This window comes from Anomalospiza imberbis, chromosome 11, assembly GCF_031753505.1.
Source record: "Anomalospiza imberbis isolate Cuckoo-Finch-1a 21T00152 chromosome 11, ASM3175350v1, whole genome shotgun sequence".
NCBI classification, from domain to species: domain Eukaryota; kingdom Metazoa; phylum Chordata; class Aves; order Passeriformes; family Viduidae; genus Anomalospiza; species Anomalospiza imberbis.
This window is the reverse complement of record NC_089691.1, coordinates 14,310,007-14,334,788: the sequence shown is the minus strand read 5'-3', so window position 1 is coordinate 14,334,788 and position 24,782 is coordinate 14,310,007. Positions and strand designations below refer to the sequence as shown.

Here is a 24,782-nt window from a genome sequence, read left to right as displayed (position 1 = left end):
GCAGAACAGCTGGTCCATCGGTGTGTACACTGCCCTGCTTTGTGCCAAGAGCCTCTTCATGCCCTTCTCAGTGGGATGTCAGGCTTCACAGTCAGCTCCAATGCTGACAAATGAGCCTTGTGCAGTGGCTGCTGTGGGGCTGAGTCCTGCCACTGATTGCTGTCATTAATCTGCAGGAAGTTTTCTGCTGAGGTCTGGTGTGTCGCATTCCCCCTCCCCAGCCGTGGGCTGGGAGCAGCTGGGGAGCAGTGTCAGCTCAGCCATGGTGGGAAGTTCCACCGGGCCCCCTGCCCCGGGGCTGGCAGCTCCAGCATGCCTCCATCCCCATGCTGCTGCCTCCCTGCTTTACTTGGGTTTTCTTTTCCTTTTTTGTTGACAGTCAGTGACATGGGACTCGATTTGCTAGCTTTCACACCACAGGAGGGCTGTGCTTGCCTTCTGGGGCCAAAGGGATTTGGGAGGGGGAATGACATTGGTGAAAAAGACAGGCAGGGGTCAGCACAGCACTCATCTGTGTCAAATTGTGTGTTCTTTATGAATAAAATAGCACCAAGCACTATTTGACGCATTTACAATTTTCTACTCGACTAGGCGGCAAAGTGGCCACCTGGCTGGTGCTCCCAGATACTGGCACAGGAGGAGTGTCAGCCTGACCCCATAGGCAGACCAAGAGCCTGATCCCCTTCTGTAAGCCTAAATTTACAAATTCCTGTGGTCAAAATATCCTTGAGGCTGCTGGCTGCTCTTGTGAGAGTGGCCACATGCATCTGCCCTCAGCTCACTTCAACCCAAGAAAAACTGCAGACTTGTGGAGGTCAAAAGACCAGTAATGAAATCTTACACCAATAACTTGATATTTCTTAGAGTCCTTTGCAATATGATAGTGAAATCAGCTATGGCTGTGGCCAGGGATCAGGAGTAATACAAGCTCAGCTTGGTTTGAAAAGCCAGCTCCCTCCGGGCAGGTGTGCATGGAGGGCTGGACACAGGCACAGGACAGGGAGCGATGGGGCAGGGCTGAAGCACACACTGGATGCTGTGGTGGCTCCAGAACCCCTTCCCATGACAAGGGCAGCGCCATGGCAGCAGCTGCTGGCCCAGGAATGCTGGGATGTGCCTGGACACCGACTCCTGGGAGCCTGCCCGTCCTGATTGCAAAACCTGCCAATGTAGCAGTGTCCCTTAATGAGCTGGGAGCACAGGAATGTGCACAGTCAAGCTCCCTGCCAAGGAGGAACCCTCCCAAACCCGGCACTGCTCTGCCTCTGCAAGAGACAGGAACATGCAGTTTCTCACAACAGTCCTGAGAGCACCTTCATCCTGACCACCACCAGGAAGGCAGAGCCCAGTCTGCAAGCTCCAGAGGGAGCAGGGTGTTACACTGCCTTTCCTTGCCCTCAAGAAATTCATCCGAACTGCAGCGCTTCCTTTGGCCAATGCCTTCAGGGAATTAGCAGCAGTGTGAGGCATTGGGTTGTGCTGCTGATTTTTTGTGTTTCTCCTTACCAAAAACACAGTGTCATCCCAGCAAACGTGAGCCCCAGCTTGCTGAATCAAATAAATCTCAACACCTCACATGGCAGGACTTTGCAGCAAAACAATCGAGCTGACAGATTTTTGTGTATTGACATCACAGATGAGAAAAAGTCTTACTAACCCTCCAAAGTTCCTTCCAATGGATGACTTAATTGATGTCACTGGATCAGTCCCAGCTGCTTCAAATGAGCAGAGATAGACCAAAATTCAGCAATAACACAGGATATTTGGGCAACAGCTCTGATGGCATCTCAGAGTCCAGGGGCATATACAAGATATTTTCATACAGAGAACTGAAAAGAGCAAAAGGTATTTGGGGCTAATCAAAAGCAATGGTAGAGAACAGTTTAGTTATCCTCGAAGCTACGTGTTTTGTGGTTTCATCACACACAGAAATGCTGGCTTCGATCTCCCATCCATCAATGAACCTTGTTCCTGGTCATGACAACTCCTTTCAAAGTCTCTGTGTTTGGCAATAAGACTATTTTAATCAATGGATGTGGTCATTAATTGAACACTGATGTCAGCAACTGCTACAGCACCTTAGGGACAAAGTACCTTTCTCTGAGTCCATCTACTCCTAAATAGGTTGAGCAATGTCTAACCCTGCTAATGGTGTCTCCCTCCCAAACCAGACCTGTGGGACAGTCACACATTGCCCACTTTTATACCTCTTTATCACTCTGATCAGATTGCAACAATTTTTTACCTAATTCATTAGCTCAGACTTTGGCTAGAGTGCAATGCAGATGCTCTGATAGTGCATCTTAATGGCACCTGTATTGATCTGAACCTGTCTGAAGCCATTCTCATCACCCATCCCACGCCTCACACTCTGACCGTGCTGATGGATCTTTTCCCTGCCTTCATCAGAGCACAGAGTCCAAAATTACTGTCAGCTGTGCCACAAATAAACATCACAGCACCCACACATGGGACAAATAACACTGATTAATGCTTTATTCAAATTGGCTGGCTTTAAGCTCCAGTAGGAGCATTGCGCCCCCCTAGTGGGGAGGCAGGGAGGAGGACAGTGGTTAGAGCTGGTGGCTCAAAGCAGCCCATGCCTGTGATACTGCCTCTAGATATTTGCTGCAGGAGCTCTTTGCTGTGCCAGAAACAGTCCTGCCGGGACACAGAGATACCCAGGATGCTTGGGAGTAACACAGAACAGTGCACGTAAAGCATGGAACTACTTACTATTTATGCCTTGTGTTGCTCTGAGGGGTTTAGCCCACTTAATCACCAGGCTAATTCCAGCTGAAACACTGGGTGTCCTCACTGACATGGTCAAAGCAGGATGGGGATCCCAGGCAGGAGGAGCTGGCCTGCAGATTGGAAGCAGCACCTGCTCCCATCAGCAATGTCTCCAGGACTGTCCTGCTCAGTGCAGAGGGGCACAGTGTTACTGTCTGATACTAGATGTAATTACTACTTCTTACTCCTGGCAAGATGCAGTCACACTGCACACAGAAGTGGTTTCCACACTGAAATAGAAGGGTTTGGGAAATAGCAGGCATTTTCTGCCCCAAACTCCCCACCTGAGCCCTCACTGTGACAAATTAAACCCTCTGACTGTAACACCTGTCCCTCAGCTGGCTGGGGACAGAGTGCCATAACCTGTTTTATCCCATAGGGAGCAGGCAAAAGTCTCCATCACCTGGGCAATCATTAACTGCCCTGGTGAGCGGGGGAGGTGCAAGGAGAAGCTGTCCTGCTCTGCAAATACACTAATGGCTCCAGTGGAGATTAGCAGGCGTGTATTACCAACCAACCTGTGCCAAGAGGTGACAGGGTACCAGGGACCCAGCATGGTCTGACCAGCCTACACGTTCCTTGCTTTTAGCTTTTCTACCATCGAGGTCACCACCACAGTGCAACCAGTGTGACTTCTGAGGTTGTACTGGGATTGCACAGAGTTTGTGCTGGGAGCTGGAGCCACAAGGTGGGAGGGAAGGCTGGGCTGCACAGCTAGTCCCTAGCACTACAAGCAGCACCTCAGCCCACATGAAGCATTAACTCAGCAGAGCAAATGTTTAACCAGCCTCCAGGGCCTCCCTGCAGCAGGAGGTGAAACGCTGTCTGCCTTTGAGTCCAGCCCTAGGTGACTTGAGCAGAATAAAATTTTGCCTGCAGACTTGGGAGCCTGACATGACTGGCAGTGATGCTGCCATCCCAACCCCGTGCTGAGAGTGAAGATTTAATAAAGATCCAGGCAGAACTGTTTGCTCTGTCTCTTACAGCTGCAGCCAGGCTCCTCAGCAGGCACACACTGTCACTGTCACTGCACTTGTATCAGTGGGCAGCATTACACATCCAGGGAGGGCCAGTGTTGGCGTTGGGAACTGGCTTGACACATCTGGGATTTTTAAAAAACAGGAGACATGCACACAAGAAAGCTCCTGGTGTCACAGTAATTGGCTAAAGAGATGACAACCAGCAGCCAACATCACTAACACAGTAACTCAGCAGCTAAAAGCCCATCTAATGAACAGCCCTGGTAACAAGAATCTGTCTGTGGGCTTCTCCAGAACCATTTTCCTGTTCCCAGTACTCATTAATAACCATACAGCCACCCGCCAGCGACACTCCAAGTGCAGCATTATTTTCTCTTTATGTGCACATTGAATGAGAGAACCATGTCATTCCCCCAGCACAGAGAGCCCAGTTCCCAAGGGATGAGCCCTCTGTGCCACACATCAGAGAGCTGCACCAGAGCTGTTCCAGAGCTATCCCAGAACTGCCTGGGTCTGCCAGCTGCTGACTCAGGGGCACCCTGGGCTTGTTCCTCTGGGGGGATACCTCCAAAGAAGACCTCCCCACAAACCCCTGCAGCATTCCCAGCGACACTGGGCCATCCTGTGTACAGGAGATGCAATGGGGGTGATGCTGGAATGAGCTCCCCATGTCACCTTCCCCTAGGACATGAAGCCACTTCCCAAGACACACAGGGCAGCTGGGGAATGACGCAACTCCTTGTCTGCAGGAGCCACTCCAGATAAATCTCACCCAGCAATCAACCACCCTCACAAAGTAACCTTCAGGGAGCTACAGGGGCAGCACAAAGGCTTTTTGTTAATCTCAAAGACACAGGAGCACAGGGGGAGATTGCTTACTAATTTAGATAGCAAAGAGAACTGTTCTGCAAGGAGCTTCCAGGAAAAGAGCTTTGCCATGAAAAGTCCCTTGGCTCAGGACCGCACCCCACAAACCCACTTCCTCCTTCTCTCTGCAGGAGAGGAGTCCAGATGTGCAGCTGGTCAGGCACCAGGGTGCATCAGAAATATATCCAGAAAATTTAGCTGACCTTTTCCTGATTTTACTTAATTAAAAGCAGATGTTGATGGATCACAGCCCTTTTCCATTCCCACATCCACCAGCCATAACCACACTTCCTTGGGAACTCAAAACCGCTTTAGATTGATGTTCTTATCCCCCTTTGACACATCTCCAGTGAACTCACAGACCTGAAACTTGTTCAAAGGCAACCCAAGGGGAATAGCACAGAGGTGTATCCATTTTCTTTTCCATTCAAATTGAGCCAAATGGTATTTTTGGAGTGTGCAATGAGCTGCCAGACCATGGGACAATGCATGATGTGAGGGGAGTCTGCTGGGCCACGAAAATCTTGTGGGGCACACATGGGCTGTAAGGTCACAGCTTGAGCAGAAAAACTGCACAACTTCCCCACTTAAAGGCTTCTCCTTTGCCACAGCCTTGGTTTAGATGCAAAAGCTGTGTGCAAAAGCTTTTGCATCTAAACCAGCCTTGGTTTAGATGCAAAAGGATCTTCCAAACCCTGCCTGTGAGTAACCCATGGCTGGACGGGTCGGACTGACTGCACTCACAAGCACACAGACACACACCACACACACTGAAGTAAGGACCAGCCTGCCTCTCCTCTCCTGCATCTGAGGCCCCATGTCAATTAAACTGAACAGCTCCTGATCAGGAGGTTAAAAATAATGATTTTTTTTTTTTAATCTCTGGTAGCAAAGGACAAGCAACTTCTCCTATGTTTCATTTTCTGTGATAGAGCAATACCTGTACAGTCTTTTCTCATTTCTCTCTTGTCTTTTCTTCCAGAAAGAATATTCCCTTCAGTCCAAGGGTCCAGGTGGAAGCAAGAAGCCATGGAGTGGCAGTTCAGGTGAGTGCCAGCAGCCCATGCTGACCCTCAAAGAGCTTTGGAGGCAAACTGGGAGAGGCTGAGCCTCTGGCTCACACCCGGTGCTGCTGAGCCCTTGGCTGGGATGGGGGAAAACATTGGGATGTGGAGAGGTGCAAACTGTGGAAAGGTGAAAGTGAAAGAGCACCCCTATATTTGAGAAAACCTGGCTTCTTTCTCCAGTCCTTCACAGGAGCAGGAGTGTCAGGCCAGGACACGGCCTGGACAAGGCACCCTCGGGTGCCACAGAGTGTGAAGGTGACTGGGCACCCCAGTGGTGCCCCCCAGCTTTCCCTATCCCCTTCCTCCGTGTGGAAATGGTTTTCCTTCATCCCTGAGTCTCCTGGGCCTGGGACACTGAGCACCTGCAGGCTGGCACTGGGCAACCTGGGCAGAACTGGACCACAGAACCCACTGAAGAGCCAAAAGGAGTTGCTGGAGTGGTTTAACCCCTTCTTCTCCCCCACCTTTGCAGCCTTTGGTTTCCCAGGCTGTGGCAATTCAGGGACAGCCGACACAGCACCCTCCAGCCACAGTGATGATGGGGAGAAGAAGGCCAGGTCGGGCAGGGGCTGCATCCAGCAGCAGCAGCAGACCCGGGGCAGCGCTGCTGTGGCATCACAAAAGCTCTGATGCCACCAGGACACCCGTGGCCCCGCGTAGGGGCTGCTTCTCGCTCTCGCAGCCCTTACCCCGGGGCCGTGCAGCGCTCGGTGGATGGCAGGGTGTTGCAACATGCCAGGGAATAATCACGATAGCTGAGCGGTTGCCCTGGTGCCGGCTTGGCTGTTGCAGTGGTTGCTAAAGAGAGTGGGCGTGCGGCTTCCTCTGGGGCGATCTGATTTCTCCAGGAGCGTGGTTAAGGCACGTTGAGGAGAAATCGTCCTCCGTGGAGCAGGGACACGGCCTCTCCTCCAGCAGCAGCGGCTGTGCCGAGCAGGCAGCTCGGGTGCCCGGGCACGCACAGAGCTGTTTGCTCTGGGGAGGAAAAGCGCTCAGCGTGTTCGTCTGTCCTGGGACAACACCATCAGGCAACGAAGAGCAAAGGGAAGAAGTTTTCAGGGCGGCAGAGGGACCGGCACCGAAGAGCGAGCAAGGCCAGCGGCTGCTGCCAGCTGAGCTCAGCGCCCGGTGCGGTCCCGGAGGGGCGGCAGAGCGGCGGGGAGGGACGCAGCAGTACGTGACCTTCCGTCCCCGCTGCCCCCGCACGGACCCGCCGGGAGCCGGCCAAAAGCCACAGAGGCTTTTGCCAGGGCAGGCAGCGGCAGCCTCGGCCCGCAGCCCCATGTCGTGGGGCGCAGGGCAGCAGCTGCCCCCCGGGCTCCCCAGGGCCTCGCTGCGGAAATCAGGTAAGCCCAGGGCCCCCGGGCTGCCCCGGGGTTCCCCGCTGCTCCGGTGCTCCCTTCTGCGGGGACGGGCTGCTTCATCCCCTGGGATTGCTCTGCACGGTATATATACACTGGTGACTTGGGACCCGGGTTTAATTTTATTTGAGATATCATGCTACTTTAATAGTTCTGTAGCTGGTTGAGAAGCTGCCCTTCTGCTTCTGCCTTTCCGTATCTGACAAGAAATTCCCTTACAATACCCATCCTGCAATTCAAACCTTCTTGAAGAGGCACTGGGCTGGATGGGGGGCTAATGCGATCCCTACAAATCGACTTAGGAGGATATTTTCTGTATTTAACAAAATACCTTTTAACTTCAAGCATTCATTACTGATTGATGGGCATCTCTGTCATTGGCAGGCAAATGTGCAGAGCAAATATTTGGTGAGATATTAAAACTAAGTTTATGATTGTCAAGAGGGACTGCTAAGCATCTGCCACTGTCAAACAAAACTAAACCAGTGCTCCACATGCTGCTTGTAAAAGGCATGGGACGTCTAGGTGATTGGTAGCAGACTAAGATCCCAGCCTTGCTATCTTTGCTTATCACAGTCCAAGGTAATTAAATGAAATTATTAACCAGCACACCCAGTCCTGCCTGCCAGCAGAGAGGCACTTGCTGCTGCCTGACAGTACAAGTATTTCCAGCTGGTAACTTCTACGTGCCAGATAGCTCAGCAAGCCTCAAACCTGGTGGGATTTCTCTCTTCTAAATCCATGTGCATGAATGCAAAGTTCAGTGGATGACCATGGTGACATCCAGAGTCCTTCACCTTTGGGGTGATGGCAGGTGACAATGCGTGAGCAGCCAGGGCTGAGCCCAGCACCTGCTCTGTGCTCCCTTAGGCAGGTGCAGTGCTGGTGCAAAGGGGGGACCCAGCCCTGGGGACTGCGGTGCTGGCACAGGGCTCGGCAAGGCCAAGCAGGACTGGGGACAAACTGGGGAGACTGGCTACACCAGTGAGAGAACACTGGCTGTGCTGGAGGGGAGCACTGGCTGTACAGGTGAGCAGCCCCATCCCCAGCATGTGCTCAGCAGAGACACAGAGGTAGGAACGGTGGTGACACGTGGCAGCAGTGCTGGGAGCTGCAGAGACGTGTCCTCCAGCCCTGTTTTACATTTCCATTAGGGTTTTCTCTGCCTTTCTGACCTTGTGACCCCGTGGGGTTTGTTTCTGACCGTCAAGGCTGAGTGAAGGCAAGGGGACCTGGGGAGTGAGTGCCTGCTGCCCTGAGGCAGCCACTTGATAGCTGGGAACTGCTTTCCAAAGCAGCCACATCGAGTTACACTCACCCTATTGCATTATAAATACCAGAATTAGCCTTGCTTAATTATTTAAAACTATAGATTAAAAGCAGACAAAGGCTCTTTGACTCCTTCCCAGAGCACACATATCATTTATCAGAGGTACGGTCGCCTGGTGACAAGCACAGGGGAGCGTGCCAGGTCTGTCGGTATGAGGTGCTCCCGAGCTGCTGGCACAGCTGGAGCCAGGGGAGAGGAAAATCACGGTGAGGGTGGGAGCTGGTGCCATCTCACCCAGGGAGGGTAATGTTTAGCATCTGCCAATCTTTGGGCTCACATTATTACTATTATTATCATTATTATTATTATAATTATTATTATCATTATTAACGTCACCATCATCCATCACCAGGGCAGTAAGCCACAGCAGTCATTAGGCTATTGTGAATTACAGGTATTTTGTTCCAGGTTGTTGTGACAGCAGTACAAGGATTACTGGGGTGATAAGGCACGTTTTGTGGGCTCAGCTGTGGGGACTCACCCACCAAAGGGCGTCCAGGCACTGCGAGCATCCCCATCAAGCAGCCCCCACACCCCGGTGCCTCCCGCTGCCCTGAACCCACGGACCATGCAAAAGGGGCTGCCTCAAGCGAGGGCCCGACTTTGAGGTCAAACCTGCTGTCCTCCTGGCAGATGATCCTCTGCAATGCAGGTGCACACCTGAAAGCTGCTGTCATCAGACAAAGCTTTAGGGCTTTCAGAGACTGACATGGAATTCTTTCCCATTTTGCCAACCCCAGCTATTCCATATTTCTAAAATACGGTTAATTAACACTAGGAAAATCATGCAAATTAGCAAGTGCCATCAATTGAAGAATCCAAAACCAATGACAAACTTCCAGCTTCATTCTTTGTAAGACTTAACATACAGCACGACCTTTTCTGCCATTATTCTGTCACAAGAAAAGCTGTAGAGCCAAACTCCAGCTGCACTTCAGACACTGGAAATGCATTGACAGAAAGTTCATACTCTAAAATGAAAAAGTTAAGTTCTGGTTAACAGAGAAGCATGCAAGTGCTTAAAAGTAACAGAGGCTGGTTTAAAGATCCCACACACCTCCACCTGCTCATGCAAACTCTTGTGGGGAGTGAGGACAGGCCCTACTCCTTTCAGCCTTCCCAAGAGGGGTAAGGGACAGTACTCTCACCCTGAGGAAAGGAGGATTCCCAGGGACTGGATGTTGTTCGGGTCTGAGGCCCAGAAAAGGGATGGTTCCCCCTGTAATTGCAGTTAAAAGTGTCAGAAACCCTCATTTCCCCCCCAGGCTCAGGTTACTTGTGTAAATAGCTTTAAACTCGCTCTGCTGGCCCACGCTGGTGTGTTGGCCTTGCAGCCACCTGACTTGCAGGTGTATGACCAGCTGCTGTCAGCAGCCCTTCATTAATCTCTTGGTTCTTTAAAAAAGACTCATTCATGAATCAGTCCCAGGCATCCAGAAAACCAGAGGTTCTTCCCTGTAACCACAGTTGTAAGTGATCATTTCTGCTCAGGAAGTGGTCTCTTGGATCAGTGGTTTTACAAACCCAGTCCAGGGCTCTGACCCTGGACATCCGGAGGTTTTTGTCCAGCCTTATCCCTTCTACCAAGTGACAGGGTCTCACAAGGTTACAGACAGCAATGTCCTCTGACTATAGCTCTCATTCCCAAAATAATGCCTTCTGACTGTTTTTACATGGGTGGCATTTCCTAAAGGCCCATTATCTGCCCAGAAATGGATGCCAATACAATATTTCTAACAAAAGCAGTTCGGTCATCATCTGGCCCTATTGAGAAAACTCTTCTGAGATGCTCTAGTTCAGTTCTCAAATGACACAGACAGCAGAAATAAAACACTGTGAACTACATTTGCTTTCTAGATTTCAGCTAAAGTTGAACACTGACCTGTGCTGCAGAAGGCAGCACTGACAGCTTTGCAGTTAAGGATGCAGGTGGCATGGGAAAGGGCTGAGGGATGTGCAGGGGAAAAACGAGATGTCACAGGGGGCAGGATGTCAGGAGACCTTGGCAAAACACAAGTCAGGCATTTCACATAAAAACCTGCAAAAAGCAGCTGCTGTGCTGCTGCACCCTCCATTCTCCTGTACAGGTGCAGGTTGACAGGTGCTGGGCAGGACCCCAGACCTCCACTCTACAGCTTTCTAAATCCAACAGCTATGGATTAACTCCATTTCCAACCTGTCTTGTTTTTCCCTTGTAAAGAACAGCTGTAGCCATGTAGGCAGCCGTAAGCAGAGCTGCATCCCTCAGGTTACCTGCCCTTTCCAGGACTGTTAATCCCTTTAACATTCCTGGGGATTATTTCCATCCCAACAGGAAGGTAGCCAGCACTGCCAGCAGCAGTGCACAGTCCTGACACAGAGGGGCTCACACAGCAATCCACCACCAGGAGACAAATTGCTTAATCCTACATAAATGCTCTGTGAAGGGCATCTCCTCCTTGTGAGGGAAAACTACAAAGCAGCAGCACCAAAGGAAGCATGAGCCAGTCCTCTACCTCCTCCTCTTCCTCCTCTTCTCCAGGAGCAAGCTAAAACCATTCTCCTTGTTCTGGGGGACTGCACAGAAGCCACTCAGCACCCCAAGCAGCACACCCTGTTTTACACTCCTAGTAGAGCATTTTTAATATATATTTGCAGCATTCATGCTTTCAAAAGTATTTAGTGCTGCACCAAAGCTGCCTGATACCCTTTTTCCCAAAAAGGTTCTGGCTGAGCATAATCAGACATGGAAACAATTTGTCCCAGGATTGCACAGTGATGATTTTATTGCAACTCTCTCAGGAACTGGGGGATTTATAAGTATTTCCAGGTGGTCTGAGCAGGAATTTGGGCTTTGCTTTAGGTCAGAACAGAACAAGATATTAAAATGTCACTTTTCTTCTCCAGTCGGTCCCACACCCTGGGGCAGGAGGGTGTCTGGTCTCTGGGCCACCTCAAAGATGCTGAAAATTCCTGTGTGGTCTCCTAGAAAACGAACAGAGACTGAAGGCTCATTTCACACTACAGCTGAGAGAGGAGACAACTCCATGTGTGATGTCCAAGTATCTGCCAGGGGCCCTGGCATCCTCATCCTGGCAGTCTTGCTTTTTACTAACAGAAAAGCAGCTGGAAACACACATTCCCTAGAAAGCCCAACCTTCTAGAAATGAGGAAAGGGAAATTACCTAAAAGCAAGAAAAAGCCTGAGTGTGTTGAAGCAAACAGAGTTGCTTTTTTATAAGCAACACTCCAAAGCAGACCTATTTAAAAGGTCACATTGTCTTCCTCAGTGCAGCAGGGGGTATTAACATCCACATGTATTTTTTTGTTTGTATCTTGCAAAGAACAAAATAAAAATGTCCAACACCTTTTGCTGATTTATGATGGTGGCCAGGGAGGTGCTGGAGCAGAGCCTTGTTCATTGATCTGCAGCTGAATCATGCAAAAACAGACATCCTGCTGTAAATCCACTGCAGAGACCTGGCTTGATTTACACCTCCAGCACCATAAATAATGACAAAAAGCAGCCTGATAGCACTCTGTTACACGAACATGCATTACCTCAGGTCTCAGAGATGATAGATCTACTCCCCGACAAACATTTGGCACTGGGTCCTATTTGGCAACCTGCAGGAGAAAGGATGCCCCATCCTGACCCTCAGCATAACCCCAAGTTGTGCTCCAGACATGCCAGTATTTTTATATTCTCAGTTTTCTTTTTTTTGCTCAGTGTAAATGAAGACATTCCTTCAATTGTTCCAGGCTGAGGGCTTCTGAAGGTTTAAAGTGCTGTTCTTGTAGAGAGGTTCAAGGCTCCTTCCAGTCCCAGTCAGGGCTTTGACTTTGTTCCCAGGGCAGCAGTACAGACACCCACGGGAAGCCAAACCCTCGAGGTGGGTTTCTGCACACCCCTAGGCACATCTAGTACCATGAAAACCAAGCACAGAGGTACCTGCTGTGTCCTGGCCCCCACAGTTCATTGAGGCAAATTGCACTCCTCATGAGGACTTTCACATGCTGGTTTAACAGAACCGGTCCAGAAAAGCTTCCAGTCCATTTCAGTTCCTCCCACTCCTTCCTTCCCAGTTTTTCTCTTAATTTGTACTAGTTTAAGGGAAAGGTTCCCTATCTGCCTTCAGTAAATAGGTTGATAAATTGGTGTTTCTTTGCAAGCCTCAGTCATGCAACATTAGATTGCTGCAGTCTGGAAATAGCTACATTAGCCCATCCAAAACCTCCAGGCTCACCATGGTGCTCCCTCAAAATGCCACATAAGACAGAAGAGGGGCCCTTCCCTGATCATCCTGGGTGTCTGGGGAAACACCACAAGCCCAGACGGAAGGACTGGATGACACCATTCCATGGGTGTGCATTGCTGGGTGTTGGACCTATGTGGATATGGGGAAAGCAAATCTGCCCAAGCAAATCTCCCAAGATCTGGGTCTTGGGGTAGGGAAGAAAGGACTCCCAGTCCTGAGTTGCAAAAGGAAAACCATACATCATGGAGGCAGGGGAAAACAGAATTTAATAAATAGCAGTGCTTCACCAGTGTCCCAAGAGCTAATTGGTCCAGATAAAAATACCAAAGTCACTTGAGTTTCAGCCATTCACACTCAGGTTGGTCCTTCAGGCTTGGTTGGCTGCATAATCCTTCCATGCTCACTACTCACGGCATTATCCCATAGCAGAGCACATCGAGTGGATTTAAGATAGACAAATCCAAGATGGACATGTCCCAGCCCTTCTCCTGACATGCATCAGGAGTTGGTACCAATACACAAGCAACTGTGGGCATCTGTGTCACTGGAGGCAGCTCTGGACTACACAGGAACAGCAGGAAAGGGCAGTGGGATGACACAGTAACATTGAGCCTAGTCTATTAACACAGCTTCCAAAAACTTCCATTAAAAACACCTGGCATTTTATTGAAGTTTATTGAAAATGAAGACATAGCTTTGCCATTTGAAATAGGAGTTCAAGCACTTCATTCATGCCAAAACAAACCTTTGCTTTTGTACCTTCCTTCTTTGTCTTTTCTCTGCCTCTTCTGTGGAGAAAGAAAGAAGAAAAAAAAAAAAGATAAATAAAAGAAAAAAATGAAGCCATTTTACCCCAGTGAAAATCTGATACATTTTCTCATTGTTCCAAACCTGGCTTTCATCTAACAAAAATTAGCCATGAAATTGCACTGCCTTAACCCTTGGCTGTTCTTCAGTCCCTGCGTCTCTCTGGAAGGCAAGGCTGAGTTCCCAGTTTCAGCCTGGGGAGTCCAGCCCTGCAAGGGTTTGAGTCAGCCTGGCACTTGCCGCCAAACATCAAACCACAGCACCTTCCCTTCTGCCAGCAGAAGGGAACGTGTGATCCTAGAGGAAAATAATGTGATACAAAAAATTACTGGTTGCAGCTTCCAAGCACCCTTTAAATATGTACCGAACTATTCACCCCAATTACACTCCTGTAATGGGCTCTGATTTGTTTTCCTTTGTTCCCAAAGCAGTAGGGCACTGGCCACATTAACATTCAACGAGAAGTTGTTTGATATTGAGTCTTTTCTTTAGCAGTATTATTCCTTACACAATTTTGTTTGATTGCAATCCACTTCACATTTTTAAGTGCTTACTGACTGTGAAAGAATGACCTAGCCTGCTTTCTCTTGGCTTATTTTATTGATTTCTCTTTTAAAAAGGTTTTATTCCTTTTATACATGAGATTGAAATAAGAGAAAGAGGCAACATTACTGAAAAACTGTTTTTCTTCCAGCTGCATCAACCCATATAACTTCACAGTAGGCCTCAAAAAATACTGTAATAATGAGACACCTAAAGACATGAAGCTGCCTACACCCTTTTTCTGGGACTTTTTTGGTTCTTACTGGTAAACTTCCAAATTGTTCAAGTGAATAGTCAGGAATAAATTGCTCTTTCTGAGCACCTGATTAGACCATACACAGAGTAATTGGAGGCAGACCTAGTGTGCTCCTCATTTAAAAACACAGCCCACCACATGCAGTTTGTCTTAAAACTTGTGCTTTGCACTCACTTTGTATAGGAGTTTTTTGTAAAGAGAAAATGTAAAGAAATTGGAAAACACCAGCAGTGAGCATGCCCTGTGATTTGCCTGAAATCCAAACTGCCATGCCTTCCAAAACAGCAGGCTCTTGTTCTTACATCCAGAACATACAAATTATTGCAGCATGATCACAGACTGCATGGGCGAAGGATGCTTTTCTTGGCACTGGACTCAATCCTGATGAATAGGTCAGCAGGATATCAGTAAAATCTTTCCTTGACAAGAGGTTTCAGAAACAGCAGGACTTCCTCAGGCCAGTGTTTCAGAAGCCCCTTAAATCCCACAGCATCCCCTTGTGCTATGGGACCAACAACCTCATCCAGAACGCCCAAAGCAGCAGCTCAACACAGTCAACACCCATGGCTGCTTCCAGTTTTAGTTAGATCTATCTTGCATTAATTAATCCTTGGCACTAAATTATGCAGCCACTGAAGTGAGTGGCTGGCAAGTAGTTTAAGTGATCTAATTAATATGTGTCTCATCAACAACACAAAGGGAGTATTTTTTAAAACCTCTAAAAATCCCCCACCAGCACATGAAGGCACGTGCACTCTGACGCTGACATGGAGTCAAGCAGCCAGGACAAGCACCAGCTCCTCTCCTCTGTCTGGCCTGAGGTTCTCACATCAAGTAGGGTGAGACTTCTCATGCAAACACCTCTTTTTTTCTTCCAGCATCGATGTACACAGAAATACAGCGGGACCGACCAGATGGTGGGAATATCCTGACTCACCCAGACTATATAGATGGAAACCCAGACCTCATCAAACCTAAAAAGCTCCTAAATCCTGTAAAAGCCTCGAAGAGCCATCAAGAGCTGCACAGGGAGCTGCTGATGAACCACAAAAGGTAAGGGGAGGTTGCAGCCTGCCACTGGAGCTGTCCAAGAGGTGCTGAGCTGTCAGAGCTCAGGAGCTGAGGCACAGGTGACAGTGACAGACTGCAAGCTGGAACAGCAGGATAAATCCCCTCACTTGCAAACACAGTATCCTGTCCTCTTTGGCTGTACCCTTTCCTCTTTTCTCTGATGTGACCGTTTCTTTTACAAAAATAAAGCAGAGCGAAAAGCCCCCGCTCTGCCATCCTGAAGCATTGGCTGGCACTTTTTAGAGTCACAAGCAGTGGAAGGTGCAAGGCATCCCTACAGCCCCTTTTTGGTGTCCCTTGGAGGTTTTCTGGTTTTTCTGTCTCCATCACTGATCTGCCAAGTCCCCAGCAATGTACAACATTCCTGTGTGCTTGAAGGTGATTCCAAAGGCAGGAAGAGATGCAGGCTGGATGCAGTCATTGAAAGCTGAGGTAGCAGTGGGGTGAGATCATCTGCACAAGGCTACTCACCAACTCCCTAAATATCAAATGGGTAAAGACAGGCTAGACTTCATATTTCTGACTGCCTACCCCATCACACCAGTTTAATTCTTTGGGGGTACAGATACAACATCAGGAAAACCATACCAATGATCAATAACCTACAACTACGTCATTCCATTGCACCAACTGTCTGAACATTAGTGCAATGAAATCATATTCTGCTCAGAGGCTTTTAAGCACAGCAAAAAATCTGCTGGCTTTTTATTAACATTTTCTGAACACCCTGATATACCCTGACACAATAGTTCTTTGGCTGCCTAATTAAAAGGAGCACAGCCTCTGTTGTAAAGGACTGCAGTCATCACTAGAACCAGACACATATATTAATTCAGTGAACAATCAGGCCTGCCAGCAGGGTGCATTAATCAATACTGGCACTGTCTGGGCTTGGGTTTGATTTCATTTTCCCAGAATCAGAAGAATTACAGGGACCTTTGTCTGGCATCAAGGCAGATGTCACTATACCAGCCAGATAATTTTAAAAGTCTTTGGCTTGAGAGTGACCATCTCCTCCCTGGTGATACTGCTCAGTTTAAAGGGTCACCTACAAGCACTGTCTTTGATCTCACAGAACATTATTCCAGTCTAACCATGATGGAACAAAGGAACGAGACACCCCTGCAATGGAAGCAGCAGAGAGGAATGGTAGTGAAAGGGGTGCAGACCCTGCAGCACCAGATCACACAAAGAGCATCATCTCTTTGTGTTCCAGTTCCGTGCCTGCCACACATCCACGTGTGCCACCAGGTACTGGCAGGAGGCAGCTCCAGTACAGACATCCTGCGCCACCTACTCCTGTGGCCCCTCTCAAACATCAGTTTAAACCTGTTTTGGCTCTGACCTCCCAAGTATTTTTCAGCAAATATGTGAAACAAACCCTACTGCAAAAAGTAATCCATTGTTGCTGGTTTCTTGTCACTCTCAAATCTACCAGTTTTGCTTCCTGCTAAATATTACCATAGAGGAAGAGAGGGGAGAAGGGGAGAGAGGAGGAATTATGACTTGCTCCTGTTTCTGCTTTGGTTGTTTTTTCCCTCTCAAGCTGCAGGGAGAAGCAACTGAAATCAGCAGCTTGTGTAACAAAATCCTTATCTTACTCAACACCTCTGGGCACTAACACAGGCTGATTAAATCAAAGAATAGTAACAAATCTACAGGCAACATTGCAAGCTGTGTCTCCAGCAAGCCAAGGCAGGTTTTCCTTCTCTCAAGCCTTGGGAAAAGCAACTCTGTAGAAAAAAAAAAAATAAATAAATAAATTCTAATAGAAAGTATCATTAAAAGTGGTACTGGAAGGATGCAAGCACTGGGCCCCAGCCATGCTGTGACAGTGCATGCACCTGGAGAGAGTGGTTCCTCTCTCCTGCCTGCCAGTTCAGCTTCTCGTGATGTGAGGTACCACCTCAGCACCTGCTACCCTGCCAAGAAATCCTCAGCCCACAGGGTTTGATGCCTCTACTTTCAAACAACCTTGGCCAAAACCAACCAGCCTTTGGTCAGCAGAGACCTCCTGGTGCTGAGGAGGAGCTTTACATTAACAGCACTCCCCAGCCCAGGGCACCCTGGGCAAGCCCTTAGCACAGGCATGGAGAGGTCCCCTCCTCTGTCAACACAGACCTGTACAGGAACATCAAACACCACCCGTAACTACTTCAGGTATGGCAACATCCAAAGTGTGAGGTTTCTGAAATTTGTTCAGGGAACCTTCCACCTCTTTGCCACACATTTATGCCCTGCCTGCATGGCCCCGCTGTGTCTCCTTTCCTGTGATCCCACCCCTCACAGAACAGCGGTTCACCTGAGATGCATCAGGTGGCCAAAGGGGAGTCAGGCACCTGTGCCATCAGCAAATCCTCCGGCTTCCAGGAGAAAAGGACAGTTCATTTTGGCCTCTTGATTCAAAACCATCCATGTCAGCAGGGGGATCGCCGGCCCTCAGCTCTGAAGCAAGGCTTCAGACGAAGCAAAGCTCCAAAGCTTCAGATGGGATGCGCGGGGAGGAAGGAGCTGCCGGGACAATTACTGCAGCCCAATGACTACCCCTGCTGGTGGGAAAAAAATCGTCATTATTGCACATGTTCTCAACGCCGCTGAATCTACACCTGGCACCGCTAAAACCAGTTCAGCAGGAGCCTAGGGAAGGTGCCTTTTCCACACCCGACACAGAAAGCTGTGGTACCCCGGGGCAATGGGAGCAGCCGAACTTCCAGCACCAAACGTGCCATACACGAACAGCAACATGTGTCCACCCCAAGCAGGCAGCCCAAGGCACCATCAAACAGCCTCAAACTTTGTGGATGGATTTGTGGGTCGGGGCTGGTTCATGGATCTCCCACGGATCTCATGGAATACAAGTCTCCTGTGTTTCCATTTAGGACCAAGACAAGTTTTGGGGTTGCCAGGCTGGCAGTGGTTACACCCCAGGTGCAGATGCTCTCATTTATCTGCTTTTTATCCACAGAGGTTTGGGCATGGAGAGCAAGCCAGAGCTGCAGCGAGTGCTCGAGCACCGACGGCGAGACCTGCTCATCAAACAGAAGAAGGAAGAGGAAGAGGCAAAGAAATTGCAGTCTCCTTTTGAAAAAGAGCTATTAAAGAGGCACCAGAGGCTGGATCAGGTAGAACTGAGCTTTCAGCCATCCTTGGGTTAACCTAACCACCTGACACAATGCACAGGGTAGATGGGTGGGCTGAGGCTCAACACAAGGTATAGCACTGCTACCCCTCCATAAAATGGGAACCAAAGTACATCTTCCACTGCTGCCCCACACAGCTGCAGCACTCTCATTCTCACACTGGGATCCACCACGTTTATACCACTTCACCCAGGACCCCATTACACACCACTCGTCCTGGTCTCCTCTGGGTCCCACACAGTGTCCATGGGGTTTTTTTTTTCCAGTTCAAAGCACCCTAAACTGCATGGGGCAATAATAAACTGCTTTGGGCAATAATAACTGGACCCAGCAATAATGAAGCCTTGTGTTTTAATGTAGCTGATGCTCTTTAGTCCTTTCATGTGCACAATGAATTCTTTCTTACAGCTGGAGAAAGAGCAGGAGAAGCAGGAAGACCATGCACCAGAATTCATTAAAGTCAAGGAAAACCTGAGAAGAACATCAACGGTGACAGGGGACGAGAAAGCAGCATAGCTTCTGCCAAAACCCAACAGGATCCTACCCAGGCCAACACCCCCACTGAAATCTCTGTACATGGTGGACATTCCCAGCCACGCCATTGGGGCTACTTGCAGTTATTAACACTTGCTCCAGTAGAAGGTACAGAAAAGGTTTTCCCAGACCAGGAGGGAATCACTGTGGGAAAAGTGCAGTATTCACCAGAGTACTCACACAACTGGATGCAGAGAGAATGGTGTTATTTTCCCCCCAGACTGTGGGTGCACACTAACCACCAGCTAACTCTTGGTTAACTCTAGAGACGCAGTGAATATTTCAAACAGGGAAGTCTGTGTAGGAACATCTTGGGGGACTCCTGCTTCTTTGTGGAGGCAGGTTTGCCAGGCACAAGAGGGCAGCTGCAGCTCTGGAGAGCCTCCTAGAAACCTGGTAAATAAAAGGGACAATCTGTGTATTACTGAGAACAGCCCAAGTGACCATAATGGCTTTCCCAAGGGTCACTGGCTTTCCACCAGTGTGCCAGTCAAGCATGGCTGAGGCTGTGTGTCTCAGCAGCACACCTGTACCATCAGAAATACCAACCTCTGTGTGCCCTTACCAGAGCAGCACAGGCAGGTGCAGCTGTACTTCACAAACACCTTTAAACAGCATTTCAGCCATTTCAAAGTGGCTTTTTAGGCAGTTCCATGATCAGGCAGAAAATTCATTGGGCTGTTCCATCAACTCCCCAGGTGGAGGGCAAATGCTCTGTGCAGAAAGCAAAGGCTGGGTGTTCCCAGCACGCATGTCGATGGAAGTGTGCAGTGACCAGGCAGCAGATCCCTGTGGATGCAGCAGACAGACAGACAAACTGCTTCTTGCCCCTGCACTACTGAGCTTCATCCCCTCACCCAGCAGCTGGACATGTGCTACCGTAGGGACCCACAAGAAATGCCGTGTGATGGAGAGGGGGTGATGTGGTCATGTCCCACTGGTGCCAGGCTGTCTTGTTAACCACCCTGCATGCAGCTGCAACCTGTGGGCACCAGGGGGTACAGGGCATGTAGGTCTTGAGGCAAAACTACTTGTCTGTGCTCTCATCCCCTTTTCCAGAGGTCAGAGCTGCCTCACTGCAGTTGCCAGTTTACAAAGCTTCTTCTTGCTGCTGGTATAGCCAAGCTGAGGTGGATGGTGCTTTTGCACCATGTTTGGACAGAGCCTGTCACACTTACAGGGCACCTATGCCCTGGGATATCCACATCTAGAGCTAGAAGTGTGTTTTCAGGAATATCTCAGCTTCTTGCTTCTCACACCCACCCTGATACAAAGCTTGAACGGCATAACTCACCAACTGCCTTTGGACACTGGCTCTTGAACGGCCTCAGCAGACCTCGTCAGCTGGGCAGGTAATACCTGGTTAATCAACATTTATTATCCACATCTTCAGTGGATCTATATGTAACTTAAGGGAAACTGGGCATTTATACATATTTATGAAAAAGTTACTAATCCATTCTCTAGTCTCCTGGTCCTGTGGGATGCTTCATTTCAGAGGGCTGTTGCTTGACCTGGCAGCTTGAGTAAAACATCTGAGCTATATCACATGTCAAGAGCAGTGATACAGGTATGGAGCTTCTGTGACAGACTGGACTATAAAGCCCTTAGCTCAGCTTCAATCCTTGAGCATCCCACCTCATGGCATTGTCTCTGCTGTAGTTTTTAAGGCCCTTGCTCATATGCTTATTCTAAACATGATTTTATTTCAGAAATCCAGTGCATATTGTCACTATGGGTCAAACAAAATTTGAAAGGCTCTATTAACAGCCTTTCCAACTGTGAAGTTTTTTATACAGGTTATGATTAAAACCATAAGAAGCAGCATCCAGTATTTTTTCACAGGGAAAAAGAAGCCAAATTTCTCCAAGGATAAGAAAGTGTTGCTAAGGATGCTTGTATATAGCTGTAAAGGATGGTGCTTGATAGGTAACATCAGTGTTAAGTAACCAGCCAGAATTACTGTGCTGAGGTTTTGTGAGGAATTATGGCACATATTAGGTAACCTTGATCAAAGAGATCCAAAAAATTCAGCAAATTAATTTGTAATTTTGCCACAGATGGAAATGCACTCCAGGAGAGGCAATCTGTCACTCCATATGCACCAGTGAAATCCATGTTATCAGCTCACTCAGGCTGGGGCAGGGGCATTTATGGAAGTCCTTGGGTGGGAGCCATCCAGTAGGGTCAGCAGTGAAGAGGCAGAAAGGATTTTGCTGCTCTTCTTAAGTATTCAAATATTACCTGGAGGGGAAAAAATAAATCAAGGTGTCTCCCTTTGTCCACCAAGCACAGAGAGGGGCTGCACACAACACAGTCCATTGTGTCTGGGGGTGTCTGGGTCATTTCCAGCAGAAGTCCCAAAGGGCGAGGGAGGGCCAGGTGATACTGTCCTAACTCAGGCTGGGCTAGCAGAGTCACAAGAAATCCTCCCAGCAGTGGAGAGACAGCAGAAAGTCCTGACCCAGCTGCCCACCAAGACCCCACGGGCTGTGAGCTGGGACACGCCAGCAGGGGCAGCCAGCAGAGGCAGCACCCTGGGGACACAGCAGGGCAGACAGAGCTTCAGCCCTGACCAGAGCTCCAGGCTCCAGCCCTCGGAGATGGCACATGGGAAATGATCCTTTTACCGCTGAAGTACTGGCTTAATCATCACAGCATCTTCCAGCACAGCTCTTCTCACCCCTCTGAACTGATAACCCCCAGCTGGGCTCAGACACAGAACCTGTACAGCTTTCTCCAATGCTCTTGAGCTTCATGGAACAGCAGCGAGCAGGTGGCACCCTAAAAAATCAGTGTAGGTATCACCAGGAAGATTTTGGGGTATCTTTGTGTCTCTATTTCTTTTGCATTATCTTTTTCCCTATGCCTCTAAAGCACATTCCTGAATGAAACTGGTTTATCCAGAAGGTACACATTATCAGAGTATTGATGGAAGACAATGTTTTGCACTGTGTATGTTGCTTATGTGGTATATAGTCTGTATTCTGTGTTGGTGTTTATAAATTTATATAAAATCATATGTCATGCACCTCTACTGAATTAACTCACTGTTTAATGTGGACACTTCTGAAGAAATAAACTAAATGATAATTGTATATTTTGCTCTTTTCCACAAGGAACTGAAAAAGTTCCAAGGATACAAACAGATGACAGCCAAATAAACTGAATGAACATAAAAAAACCAGTGAAGTCTGACACCAATTTCTTTGTTAATGTTGTGTTAACTCACTCATCAATGAGCTCTTTGCATTATCTGCACCCAACACTGCATCCACTGCTTATCCCCAGATATTATCTCAATTTGATGAAAGTATAAGGGCACACAAATTCTGAATCAGGCTTTGTGCACTGAAATTCCAGTCTGATTTCTAACTGACTGTGGATGCCCACCTGCCTGGCAGGGTAAAATCCACACAAAGCCAAGGAAACACATCCTTGGATTTAATTTAAAAACATATTTTTGAACTGACAAGTAATCCTCACACTAGTGAGCCTATTTAAACATTTTTAAAGTTGCTTTAGCAGCAACCAAAGACCACAGATGTAGCAGATAAGAGATGATGCTTCAGACGTGCAGGTCACACACACCACGGTTCCGGAGAGCCAGGACTAAAACTGAATGCAGCAAAGCAAATGAAAAGGACTCCTTTATCTAATTAGCAACATCCTTATCAGCACAGATGCCAACAGCCCACTCAGAACAACGCAGAAGTGGTGCTTGGATGCATTTCTCTGACACCAGGTATCTGCTGGGGTTGCCACACTGGGAGGTGTTCCCTGTGGCACTGGTGTGGTCTCATTCACTAAACCTGTTCTTCCAGGTCAGGTTTACAAAACATCTTCCCACCTCTTTGATGCTTACAATAACAGCTCCCTTGCTACCCTACCATGGCAGGTTGTGTACTTCATTTCCTGGCATAAACCTTTCAAAGGGATAAATCTTCTCTAGGCCTTTGGTTAGATGTGAGACCAGGGCATTCATGCAGGACTTTGTAAAATGCTTTATCAATCCTTCCCAGCCTCAAGCAGTGAGGTTTCAATGGGCTGTGCCCCAAAACTCCTGACAGTGATCACAGACCTCCTTCCATGCATGGATGCCAATGGTAGTTGTTCATTGTGACAGTTCTTCTTCTGTGGAAGAGAGTAAGAACCAATCACTTCTGCTCTTTAAAGATAAAAACCTTTTAGCTATGCTCAAACTGCTCCATTGCCTGGGATTTCTCTTACTGCCAGAGTTTTCAATACCAGCTTTGCTCTTTATCCAGGTCATGCTGAGATCTCTTCTCCTATGCACTCACTCCTGAAGTGCTCCTAGATAATTTGCTGCAGTGAAATTTCCTGTCAAGGAACACTTACATTTTACTGCCTGATATACTCCTCATGACTGCCTCAGAAATGGCAAGTTCTGATTGTCTTCCTCAAGCCAGTGGTACCCTCAGACTGAACACCCCTTCCCAGGAATTTGCCTCTGCCTATTCTAGGTATTTCTCCATACTTAGATCATTTCCCAAAATGAACTAAAACTGCCACAGACTGAGTGGTTTTATGTTGATGAAAGCATTCTATGAAATCTTGAATTGGTCATGACACTGGTGAGATCCAGCCTAATGAAAATAGGCAAAAATGCAAAATTATCAGCAACATAATAATGAGGGTGAGTTCCAACACACCACAACCAGGTGATCTCATGGGTTTTGTTGGTTCTCATCACAGCCCATGAGATCTCTGGGCATCCACAGGCACTTGGAGCTGAGCTGGGTGTGCAGCTCCAGTGGCTCTCCAGCTCAGACCTCACTAACACAGACTGGCAGTGGCCTATTCAGGCAGCACCTGAGCCTGCCCAAATATAAACCTGCATGAACATCAGGTTGCAAAGAGATTCAGGGACATCCTTTTTCCAATCTGTCATCCCTCACCCTCCCTTCAGGAGAGCCAGACCCACTCTCTGAATTACAAACAGCAGTCAAGAAGCACAAGGCCAAGCACTCCTGACTCCAGCAGAAGGAAATGAAAGAACAAATGAAAAAATCCCACAGAGCTCTTCAGAGGGATGTACTGCCTCCCAACCACTCATGACCCCCAGTCACTGTGGGATGCAATACTGTGCTGTACAGACCAGAAAATGGCACATCCACGGGACACCCTGTCACTCCGGGAGTGTGACGGAGCCACGTGGCATCTTTAATCTACCAGGGTGATCCTGAAAGCACCTTCCACTGCCCGTGAGCCACTCACTGCATTGCAGCTGGCTGCTCTCATTCGCTGCTGCTCCTCGTGGCTGCTGGGCTCGGTTCAACGAGCTCAGCTCCAGGCTTAAAATTATCGTTACCCAAAACTACATCCGATGTCTCAACATTTGCTTAACTGCCCATGTTAAAGCAAGCCTTCCGTAATGTGAACCGCACGCGTTCCACCTCGTTCCCTGACAAAGCAGTTTCCAGCGTGGGTCTGCAGCGGCAGCACATCGACGAGCCGTGGGCAGGGGGGATCCTCTGCTGGATTCCTCTCCAGGAATCCTGCTCATCCTGCTGTAGCCAGGGTGAGCGGGGTGTGAGGGATGTGAGCCCCCCTCTCCTGCCCGCCGGGCCCCAGCAGGGACAGGTTCAGGACGGGCGGAGGTGAGGGAGCACATCCCCGTGTCAGGCTCCCTCCGCCCCCGGCACAGCCCCGCACCCCGAACTGCGGGACGGGCTGAGGACAGTGCCATGACACAGCTGGGGAAACGCTGAGAGCACGCCAAACCCCCAGGCAAGGAGCAGCGCCAGCCCCAGGCGTGCTGCTCTCCACCCGGA

The 24,782-nt window shown here is 48.8% G+C and overlaps 1 protein-coding gene and 1 long non-coding RNA gene across 3 annotated transcripts; one reads left to right on the top strand and one right to left on the bottom strand.

Moving 5' to 3' along the window:
• Positions 1–1,087: 1,087 nt before the first annotated feature.
• On the bottom strand, positions 1,088–6,425 carry LOC137480792 (uncharacterized). Its single transcript, XR_011003076.1, has 2 exons — positions 5,581–6,425; positions 1,088–1,715 (listed from the first exon to the last, which is right to left on the bottom strand). It is a non-coding gene; the product is annotated as an uncharacterized lncRNA (long non-coding RNA).
• Positions 5,626–20,842, top strand: FAM107A (family with sequence similarity 107 member A). 2 transcript variants are annotated; one of them, XM_068202093.1, is made up of 4 exons: positions 5,626–5,686; positions 15,121–15,295; positions 18,279–18,435; positions 18,862–20,842. In XM_068202093.1, exons 2-4 carry the CDS (start codon positions 15,126–15,128, stop codon positions 18,967–18,969), a joined length of 435 nt encoding a protein of 144 aa, XP_068058194.1. In that variant the 5' UTR covers positions 5,626–5,686; positions 15,121–15,125; the 3' UTR covers positions 18,970–20,842. The 2 variants fall into 2 exon arrangements, with proteins under 2 accessions (XP_068058194.1, XP_068058193.1); XM_068202092.1 differs by lacking the exon at positions 5,626–5,686 and adding an exon at positions 6,503–7,053.
• Positions 20,843–24,782: the final 3,940 nt, after the last annotated feature.